General features: G+C 45.8%; 1 protein-coding gene across 2 annotated transcripts in view; it reads left to right on the forward strand.

Moving 5' to 3' along the window:
* The window catches only part of CNIH2 (cornichon family AMPA receptor auxiliary protein 2), a 327,207-nt gene that overhangs the window by 280,658 nt on the left and 25,008 nt on the right, over nt 1-21,541 (forward strand). For both annotated transcript variants that reach the window (XM_066583892.1, XM_066583893.1), the window contains one exon: nt 19,545-19,657. In XM_066583892.1, the coding sequence (XP_066439989.1) occupies nt 19,545-19,657 (113 nt within the window). The remainder of the gene's footprint in view (nt 1-19,544; nt 19,658-21,541) is intronic.

The raw sequence follows: 21,541 nt of genomic DNA on the forward strand, positions 1-21,541 counted from the left end.
TGTATACTGTTTCCCTCTTTCGGGATGACGGCGCTGATGTAACAGAGACAGCAGATCCAGGAAACAATTTTGCGCAAGCCTGCTGTAACGCTTAGCTGCGTATTAATTAGGACTACTACCCCCAGCAGATAGATACTGTAGGCAGCGTATAATATTATGTATATTGTTTCCCTCTGGCGGGATGACAGCGCTGATGTAACAGAGACAGCAGATCCAGGAAACAATTTTGCGCAAGCCTGCTGTAACGCTTAGCTGCGTATTAATTAGTACTACTACTCCCAGCAGATAGATACTGTAGGCAGCGTATAATATTATGTATACTGTTTCCCTCTGGCGGGATGACGGCGCTGATGTAACAGAGGCAGCAGATCCAGAAAACAATTTTGCGCAAGCCTGCTGTAACGCTTAGCTGCATATTAATTAGGACTACTACCCCCAGCAGATAGATGCTTTAGGCAGCGTATAATATTATGTATACTGTTTCCCTCTGGCGGGATGACGGCGCTGATGTAACAAAGACAGCAGATCCAGGAAACAATTTTGCGCCAGCCTGCTGTAACGCTTAGCTGCGTATTAATTAGGACTACTACCCCCAGAAGATAGATACTGTAGGCAGCGTATAATATTATGTATACTGTTTCCCTCTGGCGGGATGACGGGGCTGATGTAACAGAGACAGCAGATCCAGGAAACAATTTTACGCAAGCCTGCGGTAACGCTTAGCTGCGTAATAATTAGGACTACTACCCCTAGCAGATAGATACTGTAGGCAGCGTATAATATTATGTATACTGTTTCCCTCTGGCGGGATGACGGCGCTGATGTAACAGAGAGAGCAGATCCAGGAAACAATTTTGCGCCAGCCTGCTGTAACGCTTAGCTGCGTATTAATTAGGACTACTACCCCCAGCAGATAGATACTGTAGGCAGTGTATAATATTATGTATACTGTTTCCCTCTGGCGGGATGACGGCGCTGATGTAACAGAGACAGCAGATCCAGGAAACAATTTTGCGCAAGCCTGCGGTAACGCTTAGCTGCATAATAATTAGGACTACTACCCATAGCAGATAGATACTGTAGGCAGCGTATAATATTATGTATACTGTTTCCCTCTGGCGGGATGGCGGCGCTGATGTAACAGAGACAGCAGATCCAGGAAACAATTTTGCGCCAGCCTGCTGTAACGCTTAGCTGCGTATTAATTAGGACTACTACCCCCAGCAGATAGATACTGTAGGCAGCGTACAATATTATGTATACTGTTTCCCTCTGGCGGGATGACGGCGCTGATGTAACAGAGACAGCAGATCCAGGAAACAATTTTGCGCCAGCCTGCTGTAACGCTTAGCTGCGTATTAATTAGGACTACTACCCCCAGCAGATAGATACTGTAGGCAGCGTATAATATTATGTATACTGTTTCCCTCTGGCGGGATGACAGCGCTGATGTAACAGAGACAGCAGATCCAGGAAACCATTTTGCGCCAGCCTGCTGTAACGCTTAGCTGCGTATTAATTAGGACTACTACCCCCAGCAGATAGATACTGTAGGCAGCGTATAATATTATGTATACTGTTTCCCTCTGGCGGGATGACGGCGCTGATGTAACAGACAACAGATCCAGGAAACAATTTTGCGCCAGCCTGCTGTAACGATTAGCTGTGTATTAATTAGGACTACTACCCCCAGCAGATAGATACTGTAGGCAGCGTACAATATTATGTATACTGTTTCCCTCTGGCGGGATGACGGGGCTGATGTAACAGAGACAGCAGATCCAGGAAACAATTTTACGCAAGCCTGCGGTAACGCTTAGCTGCGTAATAATTAGGACTACTACCCCTAGCAGATAGATACTATAGGCAGCGTATAATATTATGTATACTGTTTCCCTCTGGCGGGATGACGGCGCTGATGTAACAGAGAGAGCAGATCCAGGAAACAATTTTGCGCCAGCCTGCTGTAACGCTTAGCTGCGTATTAATTAGGACTACTACCCCCAGCAGATAGATACTGTAGGCAGTGTATAATATTATGTATACTGTTTCCCTCTGGCGGGATGACGGCGCTGATGTAACAGAGACAGCAGATCCAGGAAACAATTTTGCGCAAGCCTGCGGTAACGCTTAGCTGCATAATAATTAGGACTACTACCCATAGCAGATAGATACTGTAGGCAGCGTATAATATTATGTATACTGTTTCCCTCTGGCGGGATGACGGCGCTGATGTAACAGAGACAGCAGATCCAGGAAACAATTTTGCGCCAGCCTGCTGTAACGCTTAGCTGCGTATTAATTAGGACTACTACCCCCAGCAGATAGATACTGTAGGCAGCGTACAATATTATGTATACTGTTTCCCTCTGGCGGGATGACGGCGCTGATGTAACAGAGACAGCAGATCCAGGAAACAATTTTGCGCCAGCCTGCTGTAACGCTTAGCTGCGTATTAATTAGGACTACTACCCCCAGCAGATAGATACTGTAGGCAGCGTATAATATTATGTATACTGTTTCCCTCTGGCGGGATGACAGCGCTGATGTAACAGAGACAGCAGATCCAGGAAACCATTTTGCGCCAGCCTGCTGTAACGCTTAGCTGCGTATTAATTAGGACTACTACCCCCAGCAGATAGATACTGTAGGCAGCGTATAATATTATGTATACTGTTTCCCTCTGGCGGGATGACGGCGCTGATGTAACAGACAACAGATCCAGGAAACAATTTTGCGCCAGCCTGCTGTAACGCTTAGCTGTGTATTAATTAGGACTACTACCCCCAGCAGATAGATACTGTAGGCAGCGTACAATATTATGTATACTGTTTCCCTCTGGCGGGATGACAGCGCTGATGTAACAGAGACAGCAGATCCAGGAAACAATTTTGCGCCAGCCTGCTGTAACGCTTAGCTGCGTATTAATAAGGACTAGTACCCCCAGCAGATAGATACTGTAGGCAGCATATAATAGTATGTATACTGTTTCCCTCTGGCGGGATGACGGCACTGATGTAACAGAGACAGCAGATCCAGGAAACAATTTTGCGCAAGCCTGCTGTAACGCTTAGCTGCATATTAATTAGGACTACTACCCCCAGCAGATAGATACTTTAGGCAGCGTATAATATTATGCATACTGTTTCCCTCTGGCGGGATCACGGCGCTGATGTAACAGAGACAGCAGATCCATGAAACAATTTTGCGCAAGCCTGCAGTAACCCCTAGCTGCGTATTAATTAGGACTACTACCCCCAGCAGATAGATACTTTAGGCAGCGTATAATATTATATATACTGTTTCCCTCTGGTGGGATGACGGCGCTGATGTAACAGTGACAGCAGATCCAGGAAACAATTTTGCGCAAGCCTGCTGTAATACTTAGCTGCGTATTAATTAGGACTACTACCCCCAGCAGATAGATACTGTAGGCAGCGTATAATATTATGTATACTGTTTCCCTCTGGCGGGATGACAGCGCTGATGTAACAGATACAGCAGATCCAGGAAACAATTTTGCGCCAGCCTGCTGTAACGCTTAGCTGCGTATTAATTAGGACTACTACCCCCAGCAGATAGATACTGTAGGCAGTGTATAATATTATGTATACTGTTTCCCTCTGGCGGGGTGACGGCGCTGATGTAACAGAGACAGCAGATCCAGGAAACAATTTTGCGCAAGCCTGCGGTAACGCTTAGCTGCGTAATAATTAGGACTACTACCCATAGCAGATAGATACTGTAGGCAGCGTATAATATTATGTATACTGTTTCCCTCTGGCGGGATGACGGCGCTGATGTAACAGAGACAGCAGATCCAGGAAACAATTTTGCGCCAGCCTGCTGTAACGCTTAGCTGCGTATTAATTAGGACTACTACCCCCAGCAGATAGATACTGTAGGCAGCGTACAATATTATGTATACTGTTTCCCTCTGGCGGGATGACGGCGCTGATGTAACAGAGACAGCAGATCCAGGAAACAATTTTGCGCCAGCCTGCTGTAACGCTTAGCTGCGTATTAATTAGGACTACTACCCCCAGCAGATAGATACTGTAGGCAGCGTATAATATTATGTATACTGTTTCCCTCTGGCGGGATGACAGCGCTGATGTAACAGAGACAGCAGATCCAGGAAACCATTTTGCGCCAGCCGGCTGTAACGCTTAGCTGCGTATTAATTAGGACTACTACCCCCAGCAGATAGATATTGTAGGCAGCGTATAATATTATGTATACTGTTTCCCTCTGGCGGGATGACGGCGCTGATGTAACAGAGACAGCAGATCCAGGAAACAATTTTGCGCAAGCCTGCTGTAACGCTTTGCTGCGTATTAATTAGGACTACTACCCCCAGCAGAGAGATACTGTAGGCAGCGTATAATAGTATGTATACTGTTTCCCTCTGGCGGGATGACGGCGCTGATGTAACAGAGACAGCAGATCCAGGAAACAATTTTGCGCAAGCCTGCTGTAACGCTTAGCTGCGTATTAATTAGGACTACTACCCCCAGCAGGTAGATACTGTAGGCAGCGTATAATATTATGTATACTGTTTCCCTCTGGCGGGATGACGGCGCTGATGTAACAGAGACAGCAGATCCAGGAAACAATTTTGCGCAAGCCTGCTGTAACGCTTAGCTGCGTATTAATTAGTACTACTACTCCCAGCAGATAGATACTGCAGGCAGCGTATAATATTATGTATGCTGCTTCCCTCTGGCGGGATGACGGCGCTGATGTAACAGAGACAGCAGATCCAGGAAACAATTTTGCGCCAGCCTGCTGTAACGCTTAGCTGCGTATTAATTAGGACTACTACCCCCAGCAGATAGATACTGTAGGCAGCGTACAATATTATGTATACTGTTTCCCTCTGGCGGGATGACGGCGCTGATGTAACAGAGACAGCAGATCCAGGAAACAATTTTGCGCCAGCCTGCTGTAACGCTTAGCTGCGTATTAATTAGGACTACTACCCCCAGCAGATAGATACTGTAGGCAGCGTATAATATTATGTATACTGTTTCCCTCTGGCGGGATGACGGCGCTGATGTAACAGAGGCAGCAGATCCAGGAAACAATTTTGCGCAAGCCTGCTGTAACGCTTAGCTGCGTATTAATTAGGACTACTACCCCCAGCAGATAGATATTGTAGGTAGCGTATAATATTATGTATACTGTTTTCCTCTGGCGGGATGACGGCGCTGATGTAACAGAGACAGCAGATCCAGGAAACAATTTTGCGCAAGCCTGCTGTAACGCTTTGCTGCGTATTATTTAGGACTACTACCCCCAGCAGAGAGATACTGTAGGCAGCATATAATATTATGTATACTGTTTCCCTCTGGCGGGATGACGGCGCTGATGTAACAAAGACAGCAGATCCAGGAAACAATTTTGCGCAAGCCTGCTGTAACGCTTAGCTGCGTATTAATTAGGACTACTACCCCCAGCAGATAGATACTGTAGGCAGCGTATAATATTATGTATACTGTTTCCCTCTGGCGGGATGACGGGGCTGATGTAACAGAGACAGCAGATCCAGGAAACAATTTTACGCAAGCCTGCGGTAACGCTTAGCTGCGTAATAATTAGGACTACTACCCCTAGCAGATAGATACTGTAGGCAGCGTATAATATTATGTATACTGTTTCCCTCTGGCGGGATGACGGCGCTGATGTAACAGAGACAGCAGATCCAGGAAACAATTTTGCGCCAGCCTGCTGTAACGCTTAGCTGCGTATTAATTAGGACTACTACCCCCAGCAGATAGATACTGTAGGCAGCGTACAATATTATGTATACTGTTTCCCTCTGGCGGGATGACGGCGCTGATGTAACAGAGACAGCAGATCCAGGAAACAATTTTGCGCCAGCCTGCTGTAACGCTTAGCTGCGTATTAATTAGGACTACTACCCCCAGCAGATAGATACTGTAGGCAGCGTATAATATTATGTATACTGTTTCCCTCTGGCGGGATGACAGCGCTGATGTAACAGAGACAGCAGATCCAGGAAACCATTTTGCGCCAGCCGGCTGTAACGCTTAGCTGCGTATTAATTAGGACTACTACCCCCAGCAGATAGATATTGTAGGCAGCGTATAATATTATGTATACTGTTTCCCTCTGGCGGGATGACGGCGCTGATGTAACAGAGACAGCAGATCCAGGAAACAATTTTGCGCAAGCCTGCTGTAACGCTTTGCTGCGTATTAATTAGGACTACTACCCCCAGCAGAGAGATACTGTAGGCAGCGTATAATAGTATGTATACTGTTTCCCTCTGGCGGGATGACGGCGCTGATGTAACAGAGACAGCAGATCCAGGAAACAATTTTGCGCAAGCCTGCTGTAACGCTTAGCTGCGTATTAATTAGGACTACTACCCCCAGCAGGTAGATACTGTAGGCAGCGTATAATATTATGTATACTGTTTCCCTCTGGCGGGATGACGGCGCTGATGTAACAGAGACAGCAGATCCAGGAAACAATTTTGCGCAAGCCTGCTGTAACGCTTAGCTGCGTATTAATTAGTACTACTACTCCCAGCAGATAGATACTGCAGGCAGCGTATAATATTATGTATGCTGCTTCCCTCTGGCGGGATGACGGCGCTGATGTAACAGAGACAGCAGATCCAGGAAACAATTTTGCGCCAGCCTGCTGTAACGCTTAGCTGCGTATTAATTAGGACTACTACCCCCAGCAGATAGATACTGTAGGCAGCGTACAATATTATGTATACTGTTTCCCTCTGGCGGGATGACGGCGCTGATGTAACAGAGACAGCAGATCCAGGAAACAATTTTGCGCCAGCCTGCTGTAACGCTTAGCTGCGTATTAATTAGGACTACTACCCCCAGCAGATAGATACTGTAGGCAGCGTATAATATTATGTATACTGTTTCCCTCTGGCGGGATGACGGCGCTGATGTAACAGAGGCAGCAGATCCAGGAAACAATTTTGCGCAAGCCTGCTGTAACGCTTAGCTGCGTATTAATTAGGACTACTACCCCCAGCAGATAGATATTGTAGGTAGCGTATAATATTATGTATACTGTTTTCCTCTGGCGGGATGACGGCGCTGATGTAACAGAGACAGCAGATCCAGGAAACAATTTTGCGCAAGCCTGCTGTAACGCTTTGCTGCGTATTATTTAGGACTACTACCCCCAGCAGAGAGATACTGTAGGCAGCATATAATATTATGTATACTGTTTCCCTCTTTCGGGATGACGGCGCTGATGTAACAGAGACAGCAGATCCAGGAAACAATTTTGCGCAAGCCTGCTGTAACGCTTAGCTGCGTATTAATTAGTACTACTACTCCCAGCAGATAGATACTGTAGGCAGCGTATAATATTATGTATACTGTTTCCCTCTGGCGGGATGACGGCGCTGATGTAACAAAGACAGCAGATCCAGGAAACAATTTTGCGCAAGCCTGCTGTAACGCTTAGCTGCGTATTAATTAGGACTACTACCCCCAGCAGATAGATACTGTAGGCAGCGTATAATATTATGTATACTGTTTCCCTCTGGCGGGATGACGGGGCTGATGTAACAGAGACAGCAGATCCAGGAAACAATTTTACGCAAGCCTGCGGTAACGCTTAGCTGCGTAATAATTAGGACTACTACCCCTAGCAGATAGATACTGTAGGCAGCGTATAATATTATGTATACTGTTTCCCTCTGGCGGGATGACAGCGCTGATGTAACAGAGACAGCAGATCCAGGAAACCATTTTGCGCCAGCCTGCTGTAACGCTTAGCTGCGTATTAATTAGGACTACTACCCCCAGCAGATAGATATTGTAGGCAGCGTATAATATTATGTATACTGTTTCCCTCTGGCGGGATGACGGCGCTGATGTAACAGAGACAGCAGATCCAGGAAACAATTTTGCGCAAGCCTGCTGTAACGCTTTGCTGCGTATTAATTAGGACTACTACCCCCAGCAGAGAGATACTGTAGGCAGCGTATAATAGTATGTATACTGTTTCCCTCTGGCGGGATGACGGCGCTGATGTAACAGAGACAGCAGATCCAGGAAACAATTTTGCGCAAGCCTGCTGTAACGCTTAGCTGCGTATTAATTAGGACTACTACCCCCAGCAGGTAGATACTGTAGGCAGCGTATAATATTATGTATACTGTTTCCCTCTGGCGGGATGACGGCGCTGATGTAACAGAGACAGCAGATCCAGGAAACAATTTTGCGCAAGCCTGCTGTAACGCTTAGCTGCGTATTAATTAGTACTACTACTCCCAGCAGATAGATACTGCAGGCAGCGTATAATATTATGTATGCTGTTTCCCTCTGGCGGGATGACGGCGCTGATGTAACAGAGACAGCAGATCCAGGAAACAATTTTGCGCCAGCCTGCTGTAACGCTTAGCTGCGTATTACTTAGGACTACTACCCCCAGCAGATAGATACTGTAGGCAGCGTACAATATTATGTATACTGTTTCCCTCTGGCGGGATGACGGCGCTGATGTAACAGAGGCAGCAGATCCAGGAAACAATTTTGCGCAAGCCTGCTGTAACGCTTAGCTGCGTATTAATTAGGACTACTACCCCCAGCAGATAGATATTGTAGGTAGCGTATAATATTATGTATACTGTTTTCCTCTGGCGGGATGACGGCGCTGATGTAACAGAGACAGCAGATCCAGGAAACAATTTTGCGCAAGCCTGCTGTAACGCTTTGCTGCGTATTATTTAGGACTACTACCCCCAGCAGAGAGATACCGTAGGCAGCATATAATATTATGTATACTGTTTCCCTCTTTCGGGATGACGGCGCTGATGTAACAGAGACAGCAGATCCAGGAAACAATTTTGCGCAAGCCTGCTGTAACGCTTAGCTGCGTATTAATTAGTACTACTACTCCCAGCAGATAGATACTGTAGGCAGCGTATAATATTATGTATACTGTTTCCCTCTGGCGGGATGACGGCGCTGATGTAACAGAGGCAGCAGATACAGAAAACAATTTTGCGCAAGCCTGCTGTAACGCTGAGCTGCATATTAATTAGGACCACTACCCCCAGCAGATAGATGCTTTAGGCAGCGTATAATATTATGTATACTGTTTCCCTCTGGTGGGATGACGGCGCTGATGTAACAAAGACAGCAGATCCAGGAAACAATTTTGCGCCAGCCTGCTGTAACGCTTAGCTGCGTATTAATTAGGACTACTACCCCCAGCAGATAGATACTGTAGGCAGCGTATAATATTATGTATACTGTTTCCCTCTGGCGGGATGACGGGGCTGATGTAACAGAGACAGCAGATCCAGGAAACAATTTTACGCAAGCCTGCGGTAACGCTTAGCTGCGTAATAATTAGGACTACTACCCCTAGCAGATAGATACTGTAGGCAGCGTATAATATTATGTATACTGTTTCCCTCTGGCGGGATGACGGCGCTGATGTAACAGAGACAGCAGATCCAGGAAACAATTTTGCGGCAGCCTGCTGTAACGCTTAGCTGCGTATTAATTAGGACTACTACCCCCAGCAGATAGATACTGTAGGCAGTGTATAATATTATGTATACTGTTTCCCTCTGGCGGGATGACGGCGCTGATGTAACAGAGACAGCAGATCCAGGAAACAATTTTGCGGCAGCCTGCTGTAACGCTTAGCTGCGTATTAATTAGGACTACTACCCCCAGCAGATAGATACTGTAGGCAGTGTATAATATTATGTATACTGTTTCCCTCTGGCGGGATGACGGCGCTGATGTAACAGAGACAGCAGATCCAGGAAACAATTTTGCGCAAGCCTGCTGTAACGCTTAGCTGCGTATTAATTAGTACTACTACTCCCAGCAGATAGATACTGTAGGCAGCGTATAATATTATGTATACTGTTTCCCTCTGGCGGGATGACGGCGCTGATGTAACAGAGGCAGCAGATACAGAAAACAATTTTGCGCAAGCCTGCTGTAACGCTGAGCTGCATATTAATTAGGACTACTACCCCCAGCAGATAGATGCTTTAGGCAGCGTATAATATTATGTATACTGTTTCCCTCTGGTGGGATGACGGCGCTGATGTAACAAAGACAGCAGATCCAGGAAACAATTTTGCGCCAGCCTGCTGTAACGCTTAGCTGCGTATTAATTAGGACTGCTACCCCCAGCAGATAGATACTGTAGGCAGCGTATAATATTATGTATACTGTTTCCCTCTGGCGGGATGACGGGGCTGATGTAACAGAGACAGCAGATCCAGGAAACAATTTTACGCAAGCCTGCGGTAACGCTTAGCTGCGTAATAATTAGGACTACTACCCCTAGCAGATAGATACTGTAGGCAGCGTATAATATTATGTATACTGTTTCCCTCTGGCGGGATGACGGCGCTGATGTAACAGAGACAGCAGATCCAGGAAACAATTTTGCGGCAGCCTGCTGTAACGCTTAGCTGCGTATTAATTAGGACTACTACCCCCAGCAGATAGATACTGTAGGCAGTGTATAATATTATGTATACTGTTTCCCTCTGGCGGGATGACGGCGCTGATGTAACAGAGACAGCAGATCCAGGAAACAATTTTGCGCAAGCCTGCGGTAACGCTTAGCTGCGTAATAATTAGGACTACTACCCATAGCAGATAGATACTGTGGGCAGCGTATAATATTATGTATACTGTTTCCCTCTGGCGGGATGACGGCGCTGATGTAACAGAGACAGCAGATCCAGGAAACAATTTTGCGCCAGCCTGCTTTAACGCTTAGCTGCGTATTAATTAGGACTACTACCCCCAGCAGATAGATACTGTAGGCAGCGTACAATATTATGTATACTGTTTCCCTCTGGCGGGATGACGGCGCTGATGTAACAGAGACAGCAGATCCAGGAAACAATTTTGCGCCAGCCTGCTGTAACGCTTAGCTGCGTATTAATTAGGACTACTACCCCCAGCAGATAGATACTGTAGGCAGCGTATAATATTATGTATACTGTTTCCCTCTGGCGGGATGACAGCGCTGATGTAACAGAGACAGCAGATCCAGGAAACCATTTTGCGCCAGCCTGCTGTAACGCTTAGCTGCGTATTAATTAGGACTACTACCCCCAGCAGATAGATATTGTAGGCAGCGTATAATATTATGTATACTGTTTCCCTCTGGCGGGATGACGGCGCTGATGTAACAGAGACAGCAGATCCAGGAAACAATTTTGCGCAAGCCTGCTGTAAGGCTTTGCTGCGTATTAATTATTACTACTACTCCCAGCAGATAGATAATGTAGGCAGCGTATAATCTTATGTATGCTGTTTCCCTCTGGCGGGATGACGGCGCTGATGTAACAGAGACAGCAGATCCAGGAAACAATTTTGCGCCAGCCTGCTGTAACGCTTAGCTGCGTATTAATTAGGACTACAACCCCCAGCAGATAGATACTGTAGGCAGCGTACAATATTATGTATACTGTTTCCCTCAGGCGGGATGACGGCGCTAATGTAACAGAGACAGCAGATCCAGGAAACAGTTTTGCACCAGCCTGCTGTAACGCTTAGCTGCGTATTAATTAGGACTACTACCCCCAGCAGATAGATACTGTAGGCAGCGTATAATATTATGTATACTGTTTCCCTCTGGCGGGATGACGGCGCTGATGTAACAGAGACAGCAGATCCAGGAAACAATTTTGCGCCAGCCTGCTGTAACGCTTAGCTGCGTATTAATTAGGACTACTACCCCCAGCAGGTAGATACTGTAGGCAGCGTATAATATTATGTATACTGTTTCCCTCTGGCGGGATGACGGCGCTGATGTAACAGAGACAGCAGATCCAGGAAACAATTTTGCGCAAGCCTGCTGTAACGCTTAGCTGCGTATTAATTAGAACTACTACTCCCAGCAGATAGATACTGTAGGCAGCGTATAATATTATGTATGCTGTTTCCCTCTGGCGGGATGACGGCGCTGATGTAACAGAGACAGCAGATCCAGGAAACAATTTTGCGCAAGCCTGCGGTAACGCTTAGCTGCGTAATAATTAGGACTACTACCCATAGCAGATAGATACTGTGGGCAGCGTATAATATTATGTATACTGTTTCCCTCTGGCGGGATGACGGCGCTGATGTAACAGAGACAGCAGATCCAGGAAACAATTTTGCGCCAGCCTGCTTTAACGCTTAGCTGCGTATTAATTAGGACTACTACCCCCAGCAGATAGATACTGTAGGCAGTGTACAATATTATGTATACTGTTTCCCTCTGGCGGGATGACGGCGCTGATGTAACAGAGACAGCAGATCCAGGAAACAATTTTGCGCCAGCCTGCTGTAACGCTTAGCTGCGTATTAATTAGGACTACTACCCCCAGCAGATAGATACTGTAGGCAGCGTATAATATTATGTATACTGTTTCCCTCTGGCGGGATGACAGCGCTGATGTAACAGAGACAGCAGATCCAGGAAACCATTTTGCGCCAGCCTGCTGTAACGCTTAGCTGCGTATTAATTAGGACTACTACCCCCAGCAGATAGATATTGTAGGCAGCGTATAATATTATGTATACTGTTTCCCTCTGGCGGGATGACGGCGCTGATGTAACAGAGACAGCAGATCCAGGAAACAATTTTGCGCAAGCCTGCTGTAAGGCTTTGCTGCGTATTAATTATTACTACTACTCCCAGCAGATAGATAATGTAGGCAGCGTATAATCTTATGTATGCTGTTTCCCTCTGGCGGGATGACGGCGCTGATGTAACAGAGACAGCAGATCCAGGAAACAATTTTGCGCCAGCCTGCTGTAACGCTTAGCTGCGTATTAATTAGGACTACAACCCCCAGCAGATAGATACTGTAGGCAGCGTACAATATTATGTATACTGTTTCCCTCAGGCGGGATGACGGCGCTAATGTAACAGAGACAGCAGATCCAGGAAACAGTTTTGCACCAGCCTGCTGTAACGCTTAGCTGCGTATTAATTAGGACTACTACCCCCAGCAGATAGATACTGTAGGCAGCGTATAATATTATGTATACTGTTTCCCTCTGGCGGGATGACGGCGCTGATGTAACAGAGACAGCAGATCCAGGAAACAATTTTGCGCCAGCCTGCTGTAACGCTTAGCTGCGTATTAATTAGGACTACTACCCCCAGCAGATAGATACTGTAGGCAGCGTACAATATTATGTATACTGTTTCCCTCTGGCGGGATGACGGCGCTGATGTAACAGAGACAGCAGATCCAGGAAACAATTTTGCGCCAGCCTGCTGTAACGCTTAGCTGCGTATTAATTAGGACTACTACCCCCAGCAGACAGATACTGTAGGCAGCGTATAATATTATGTATACTGTTTCCCTCTGGCGGGATGACGGCGCTGATGTAACAGAGGCAGCAGATCCAGGAAACAATTTTGCGCAAGCCTGCTGTAACGCTTAGCTGCGTATTAATTAGGACTACTACCCCCAGCAGATAGATATTGTAGGTAGCGTATAATATTATGTATACTGTTTTCCTCTGGCGGGATGACGGCGCTGATGTAACAGAGACAGCAGATCCAGGAAACAATTTTGCGCAAGCCTGCTGTAACGCTTTGCTGCGTATTAATTAGGACTACTACCCCCAGCAGAGAGATACTGTAGGCAGCATATAATATTATGTATACTATTTCCCTCTTTCGGGATGACGGCGCTGATGTAACAGAGACAGCAGATCCAGGAAACAATTTTGCGCAAGCCTGCTGTAACGCTTAGCTGCGTATTAATTAGGACTACTACCCCCAGCAGATAGATACTGTAGGCAGCGTATAATATTATGTATATTGTTTCCCTCTGGCGGGATGACAGCGCTGATGTAACAGAGACAGCAGATCCAGGAAACAATTTTGCACAAGCCTGCTGTAACGCTTAGCTGCGTATTAATTAGTACTACTACTCCCAGCAGATAGATACTGTAGGCAGCGTATAATATTATGTATACTGTTTCCCTCTGGCGGGATGACGGCGCTGATGTAACAGAGGCAGCAGATACAGAAAACAATTTTGCGCAAGCCTGCTGTAACGCTTAGCTGCATTTTAATTAGGACTACTACCCCCAGCAGATAGATGGTTTAGGCAGCGTATAATATTATGTATACTGTTTCCCTCAGGCGGGATGACGGCGCTGATGTAACAGAGACAGCAGATCCAGGAAACAATTTTGCGCCAGCCTGCTGTAACGCTTAGCTGCGTATTAATTAGGACTACTACCCCCAGCAGATAGATACTGTAGGCAGCGTATAATATTATGTATACTGTTTCCCTCTGGCGGGATGACGGGGCTGATGTAACAGAGACAGCAGATCCAGGAAACAATTTTACGCAAGCCTGCGGTAACGCTTAGCTGCGTAATAATTAGGACTACTACCCCTAGCAGATAGATACTGTAGGCAGCGTATAATATTATGTATACTGTTTCCCTCTGGCGGGATGACGGCGCTGATGTAACAGAGACAGCAGATCCAGGAAACAATTTTGCGCCAGCCTGCTGTAACGCTTAGCTGCGTATTAATTAGGACTACTACCCCCAGCAGATAGATACTGTAGGCAGCGTACAATATTATGTATACTGTTTCCCTCTGGCGGGATGACGGCGCTGATGTAACAGAGACAGCAGATCCAGGAAACAATTTTGCGCCAGCCTGCTGTAACGCTTAGCTGCGTATTAATTAGGACTACTACCCCCAGCAGATAGATACTGTAGGCAGCGTATAATATTATGTATACTGTTTCCCTCTGGCGGGATGACAGCGCTGATGTAACAGAGACAGCAGATCCAGGAAACCATTTTGCGCCAGCCTGCTGTAACGCTTAGCTGCGTATTAATTAGGACTACTACCCCCAGCAGATAGATATTGTAGGCAGCGTATAATATTATGTATACTGTTTCCCTCTGGCGGGATGACGGCGCTGATGTAACAGAGACAGCAGATCCAGGAAACAATTTTGCGCAAGCCTGCTGTAAGGCTTTGCTGCGTATTAATTAGGACTACTACCCCCAGCAGAGAGATACTGTAGGCAGCGTATAATATTATGTATACTGTTTCCCTCTGGCGGGATGACAGCGCTGATGTAACAGAGACAGCAGATCCAGGAAACAATTTTGCGCAAGCCTGCTGTAACGCTTAGCTGCGTATTAATTAGGACTACTACCCCCAGCAGGTAGATACTGTAGGCAGCGTATAATATTATGTATACTGTTTCCCTCTGGCGGGATGACGGCGCTGATGTAACAGAGACAGCAGATCCAGGAAACAATTTTGCGCAAGCCTGCTGTAACGTTTAGCTGCTTATTAATTAGTACTACTACTCCCAGCAGATAGATACTGTAGGCAGCGTACAATATTATGTATACTGTTTTCCTCTGGCGGGATGACGGCGCTGATGTAACAGAGACAGCAGATCCAGGAAACAATTTTGCGCCAGCCTGCTGTAACGCTTAGCTGCGTATTAATTAGGACTACTACCCCCAGCAGATAGATACTGTAGGCAGCGTATAATATTATGTATACTGTTTCCCTCTGGCGGGATGACGGCGCTGATGTAACAGAGGCAGCAGATCCAGGAAACAATTTTGTGCAAGCCTGCTGTAACGCTTAGCTGCGTATTAAGTAGGACTACTACCCCCAGCAGATAGATAGTGTAGGTAGAGTATAATATTATGTATACTGTTTTACTCTGGCGGGATGACGGCGCTGATGTAACAGAGACAGCAGATCCAGGAAACAATTTTGCGCAAGCATGCTGTAACGCTTTGCTGCGTATTATTTAGGACTACTACCCCCAGCAGAGAGATACTGTAGGCAGCGTATAATATTATGTATACTGTTTCCCTCTGGCGGGATGACAGCGCTGATGTAACAGAGACAGCAGATCCAGGAAACAATTTTGCGCAAGCCTGCTGTAACGCTTAGCTGCGTATTAATTAGTACTACTACTCCCAGCAGATAGATACTGTAGGCAGCGTATAATATTATGTATACTGTTTCCCTCTGGCGGGATGACGGTGCTGATGTAACAGAGGCAGCAGATCCAGAAAACAATTTTGCGCAAGCCTGCTGTAACGCTTAGCTGCATATTAATTAGGACTACTACCCCCAGCAGATAGATGCTTTAGGCAGCGTATAATATTATGTATACTGTTTCCCTCTGGCGGGATGACGGCGCTGATGTAACAAAGACAGCAGATCCAGGAAACAATTTTGCGCCAGCCTGCTGTAACGCTTAGCTGCGTATTAATTAGGACTACTACCCCCAGCAGATAGATACTGTAGGCAGCGTATAATATTATGTATACTGTTTCCCTCTGGCGGGATGACGGCGCTGATGTAACAGAGACAGCAGATCCAGGAAACAATTTTGCGCAAGCCTGCCGTAACGCTTAGCTGCGTAATAATTAGGACTACTACCCCTAGCAGATAGATACTGTAGGCAGCGTATAATATTATGTATACTGTTTCCCTCTGGCGGGATGACGGCGCTGATGTAACAGAGACAGCAGATCCAGGAAACAATTTTGCGCAAGCCTGCTGTAACCCTTAGCTGCGTATTAATTAGGACTACTACCCCCAGCAGATAGATACTGTAGGCAGCGTATAATATTATATATACTGTTTCCCTCTGGCGGGATGACGGCGCTGATGTAACAGTGACAGCAGATCCAGGAAACAATTTTGCGCAAGCCTGCTGTAATTCTTAGCTGCGTATTAATTAGGACTACTACCCCCAGCAGATAGATACTGTAGGCAGCGTATAATAATATGTATACTGTTTCCCTCTGGCGGGATGACGGCACTGATGTAACAGAGACAGCAGATCCAGGAAACAATTTTGCGCAAGCCTGCTGTAACGCTTAGCTGCGTATTAATTAGGACTACTACCCCCAGCCGATAGATACTGTAGGTAGCGTATAATATTATGTATACTGTTTCCCTCTGGTGGGATGACGGCGCTGATGTAACAGAGACAGCAGATCCAGGAAACAATTTTGCGCAAGCCTGCTGTAACGCTTAGCTGCGTATTAATTAGGACTACTACCCCCAGCAGACACGCAGTAAACTGAAGACGGTCACAGGCAGCCCACATATAGTATTTTTCCCCAATTTTTTGGAAAAAGCCCACTGCCTATATAGCCTGAATATCTCTTTCCCTGCCTGACCAGTACTGGCCCTATACTCTGTACAATGACTGCAGACTGCGGACGCAATGCTCTGCACGCCCGATATACAAAAAAAAAATTGTGCAACACTGCTAAAAGCAGCCTCAACAGTACTGCACACGGTCAGATGTGGCCCTAAGAAGGACCGTTGGGGTTCTTGAAGCCTAAAATCACTCCTAACGCTCTCCCTATAGCAGCTCCGGCACCAGCAGCACTTTCCCTGATCTCTGTCAGAATGCATCTGTGGCGAGCCGCGGGAGGGGCCGATTTATATACTCGGGTGACACCTGATCTCGCCAGCCACTCACTGCAGGGGGGTGGTATAGGGCTTGAACGTCGCAGGGGGAAGTTGTAATGCCTTCCCTGTCTTTCTATTGGCCAGAAAAGCGCGCTAACGTCTCAGAGATGAAAGTGAAAGTAACTCGAACATCGCGTGGTGCTCGCCTCTAGTAACGAGCATCTCGAACACGCTAATACTCGAACGAGTATCAAGCTCGGATGAGTACGTTCGCTCATCTCTATTTAGGATCTTAGTCTATAATCAGAAACTTTCTTCAAACTGGCTTCTGCAAGGTTTATTGCATCGCAGCAGTTTTATATAGCACTTCACACATAGCCACCACACAGGAACAAATTAAATCCTGACTATTTGGCGTCTAGCCATACATTAAGCATTTGTCCTTACTACCCATCAGACCTAGCTCTTCAAAATGTCACATCAACATAAATCATATACCATATGTTAAGTCCCAGCACAGGGGGCATCTACTCCTTGTTGTGCCTTGCAGTTCACAGCGGTCCCAGTAGTATTAGTGACCCCCCATAGTGGCCACAGTATTGAGAGTGACCCGCATAGTGGTCCCAGGATTAATAGTGGCCCCCATAGTGGCTACAGTAGTAAGTGACCCCCATAGTGGTCCCAGGATTAATAGTGGCCCCATAGTGGCTACAGTAGTAAGTGACCCACATAGTGGCCTCGTAATAACAGTGTCATCCATAGTGGTCCCAGTAATAACAATGACCCCCATAGTGGCCGCAATAGTAATAATGTACCCTATATTGGCCCCACTAGTAATATGACTCCCATAGTAGTCCCAGGGATGCTGTTCAGCCAGAGGCCAACAGCAACCCCTTTATTGGCCTCTGGCCGGGCAGCATCCCTGCAGGCTTTACACTCACCCTGCCTGCAACTCCAGTCTAGCGGCACAGTGCAAAGGCTGTGACTGCTGACCTCTCACATTGGCACAGACGTCATGGTTAGGAGGAGTCATCAGTCACATACTCTGAACTGCGCCGCCAGAGAAGAATTCCTTTACATCAATGGGAGCTGCACGTGTAATTGCAGGCTGGGGTGCCACTGATTTCAATGAGAGCTGCACCTGCAATTATAAGCATCGGCCACTACACAACGGTCAGAGCAGCGCTTCCACTCCAACCTCACTGTATCATGACAGTTACTGCCTGCATAACCCCTCTAAAGGTTAATGCATAGCCAGCAGGCCACATAAAATGAGGCGGTGCGCCAAATTCGTTCCGTGGGCCTTGTGCTAACATGTGTGCTTTAAGCACTTTACAAAGGGGGGAGCAATAAAAACTTAAAGGAGTTTTATAAGATTAGCCGAACATGACTGCTTTCTTCCAAAAATAGCTCCACTCTCGTCCATGGACTGCATCTGGCACATTTCCGTGAACAATCTCAACTAGTCAGGGGACTGTAAGGAAGGGGGGCTATATAATAAAAACTGAATGTCAAGCAAGTGGGTACTTGATTATTGTCTTAAAAGGTGGAGGAAGCATGCAAAGCCTATATGTTAGAAAGCTACCAAGGGGACAACGGGCTGCATATGGCAGGAGATTTGGGAGATTAAATTATGATCCATAGTAAGGAAGAAGATCGGTGTGAGTGAATGAGACGTGTCTGTTAATTAAGAGAAACATGACCACAGCTGTCAGACATATGTTTTATGCTAGGACGACATGGCAACCTATTGGCACCCGTGCGCCTCTGCCATCACAATGCAACCTTAATATTTCTCTATGAGAAACACAGAGGTCAATTCTGTATCAATGTATAGCAGCTGTGTAACCTCAGCTTTATTCAGGTCTATGGGGGAAAATGTCCTCAGGCAAGAAGTGAATATACCCTTAGAGCTCTTGCAACATTTCTCTGGCACACTTAATGCTTGCTAGTTTAACAATTCCACCTACATCCTGATCATGAAATGTATGTTTAATTTATGCAGTAGCAAGTATAAAAACACTATGTCATCCTCTATTTTGTTCTTGAGTGTCATTCTATCTTTCCCTGACCATTACATCATGTTTCTCATACTGTTTTTATCTTTCTGCCAGCTTGTAGTACCGGAATATTGCATTCATGGCCTCTTCTGTCTCATGTTTATGTGTGCCGCTGAATGGGTTACTCTTGGACTTAACATACCACTGCTATTTTACCATCTCTGGAGGTAAGTAGTTATAGTGTGCATATAGTGACTGTACAGAAGGTCTGTTCATTAATGGGGCTTACATGGATGTTGACTTGCCATACCCATGCTGGTTACCAACACATTTGTGGACTAAAAAATATCTATAGAAAACATCAAGTACAGTGGTTCTTTATGTTACAATGTTCCTGGGTCATCATGACGCCACATTCAACAATCTCACAAGCACTGCCAATCTACTATATGTGATTGGCTGGAAGATCCTATGAACAGGCACACTTAACTGGTACAAACAGCTTGTGACTTTGATAGAGAAACTAAAAAAGTTAGATACAAATGGTATACATTTTCATTTAATTATTGAACAAAGGAGTGATAAAATCTGTGATACAAATGTAATATTGCCTCCTATGGAATGCCTTAGCACAAGAGGTAGTAATGGAATGTGCAATATGTAACGATACACCAGCTCACCCCTCTTGTCGGACAGTGTTCTGCTCTCTATTGCCATTCTGTTGCTGAATTGTGCATGTGTCTCTTGAAGGGCCAGTGCATGCTATAGTGCCCAGCAAATCCCCATGTGCCCAAATCCTCATAAGCATCCTTCCTACACAATTCTGAAATGAGCTATAAGATCCATTTAGTTCCAGTCTGTTCCAGTGTGTATATGTTCCCGTCGTTTACACTTACAACTGCTTGTTTTACTGACCTTGTTCTCTTGTCCGTTGACTGCACCAACTTCTGCTTAACTACAATTCCTGCCACCTCTGTACCACGATTTGGGAACTCCAACTCTTGCGCTTATCTGCCATTGCTGTAAGAAAACCTTCTCCAGGAGTAGCAACCTGGGAATTCCCTGTGGAAAAAGTCCATACTCCCTTGATAGGGTTAAGGGCAAAGAATACACAATTCATTAAGCTGCACATTTGTCAGCCAAACATTTGCCCAACATCTGCATACTCATATACACTTGGCTCAGCCAAATGTACATGTTGTCTGAATATACACAAGGAGAGAGAATCGCTACCAGACACGTTTGATAGCAGCTTACCTCCAAGTGATCAGGCAGATTAAATCCAACTGCCCCATGTTTATCTCTCCCGACATTTGCCATTGGGGAAGAGTTGGAAAGCTGTCATCATAAACAATGTCAGAATTTAACTAACGACTAATGGCAATTTTTTTCCTGTGAGGCAAATTTGGCTACAGTTAATCATCGAATTTTATTTTGTCACTACATTATACCACCCTCTGAACCAGAAATAAATAAAGAGACATTGCTCCAGTGGGCTGGTGTATATGTGGAAATACTCTTACAGTGGTGGGGGCAACAGATGGAGATATCTCTGTCTCAATGTAATATTATGGACTTATTTTAGGTCAAGCAAAAAGGAGATATATATGGCATGACCATTCTTTAGGTCCTAAATGGGAAAAGTAAAGGGGCCACAACTCGATTATTCAATGCTAATTGCAAAAGTAAGTGTATCCCTTTATAATGTAATTTCCCGATGTCTTACAAGGGTGAATTTTGGTATGAGCATTCTTTTGATCCTAAATGAGGAAAGTGGGAGGGGTGGCACATTCTGCAGAGGAACATCAGTACATGCAGCCTGAGGAGAATCTAACGCTTCTCTAAATGTATACATATTTTATTCCCCGGTTACTCTAAAGTAACCTTGACTTCATAAAATTTTCTGTGCGAACAACACGTAAACACCTGTATCAAATTAACTTGGGTAAAGCCGGGTATATCAGCTAGTATACATATATAATTTACACTTTGTTGCATGTTTCAGTTAGGTGAAGTCTAAACTAAAGATCTCCAGTAATTCTCACTTAGGCAATTGTAGCAGCATCTATTTACCTATGTAACCACCACTGACCATGACTAGCAGCCTCTTC

This window comes from Eleutherodactylus coqui, chromosome 11 (assembly GCF_035609145.1).
Source record: "Eleutherodactylus coqui strain aEleCoq1 chromosome 11, aEleCoq1.hap1, whole genome shotgun sequence".
Classification (NCBI taxonomy): Eukaryota; Metazoa; Chordata; class Amphibia; order Anura; family Eleutherodactylidae; genus Eleutherodactylus; species Eleutherodactylus coqui.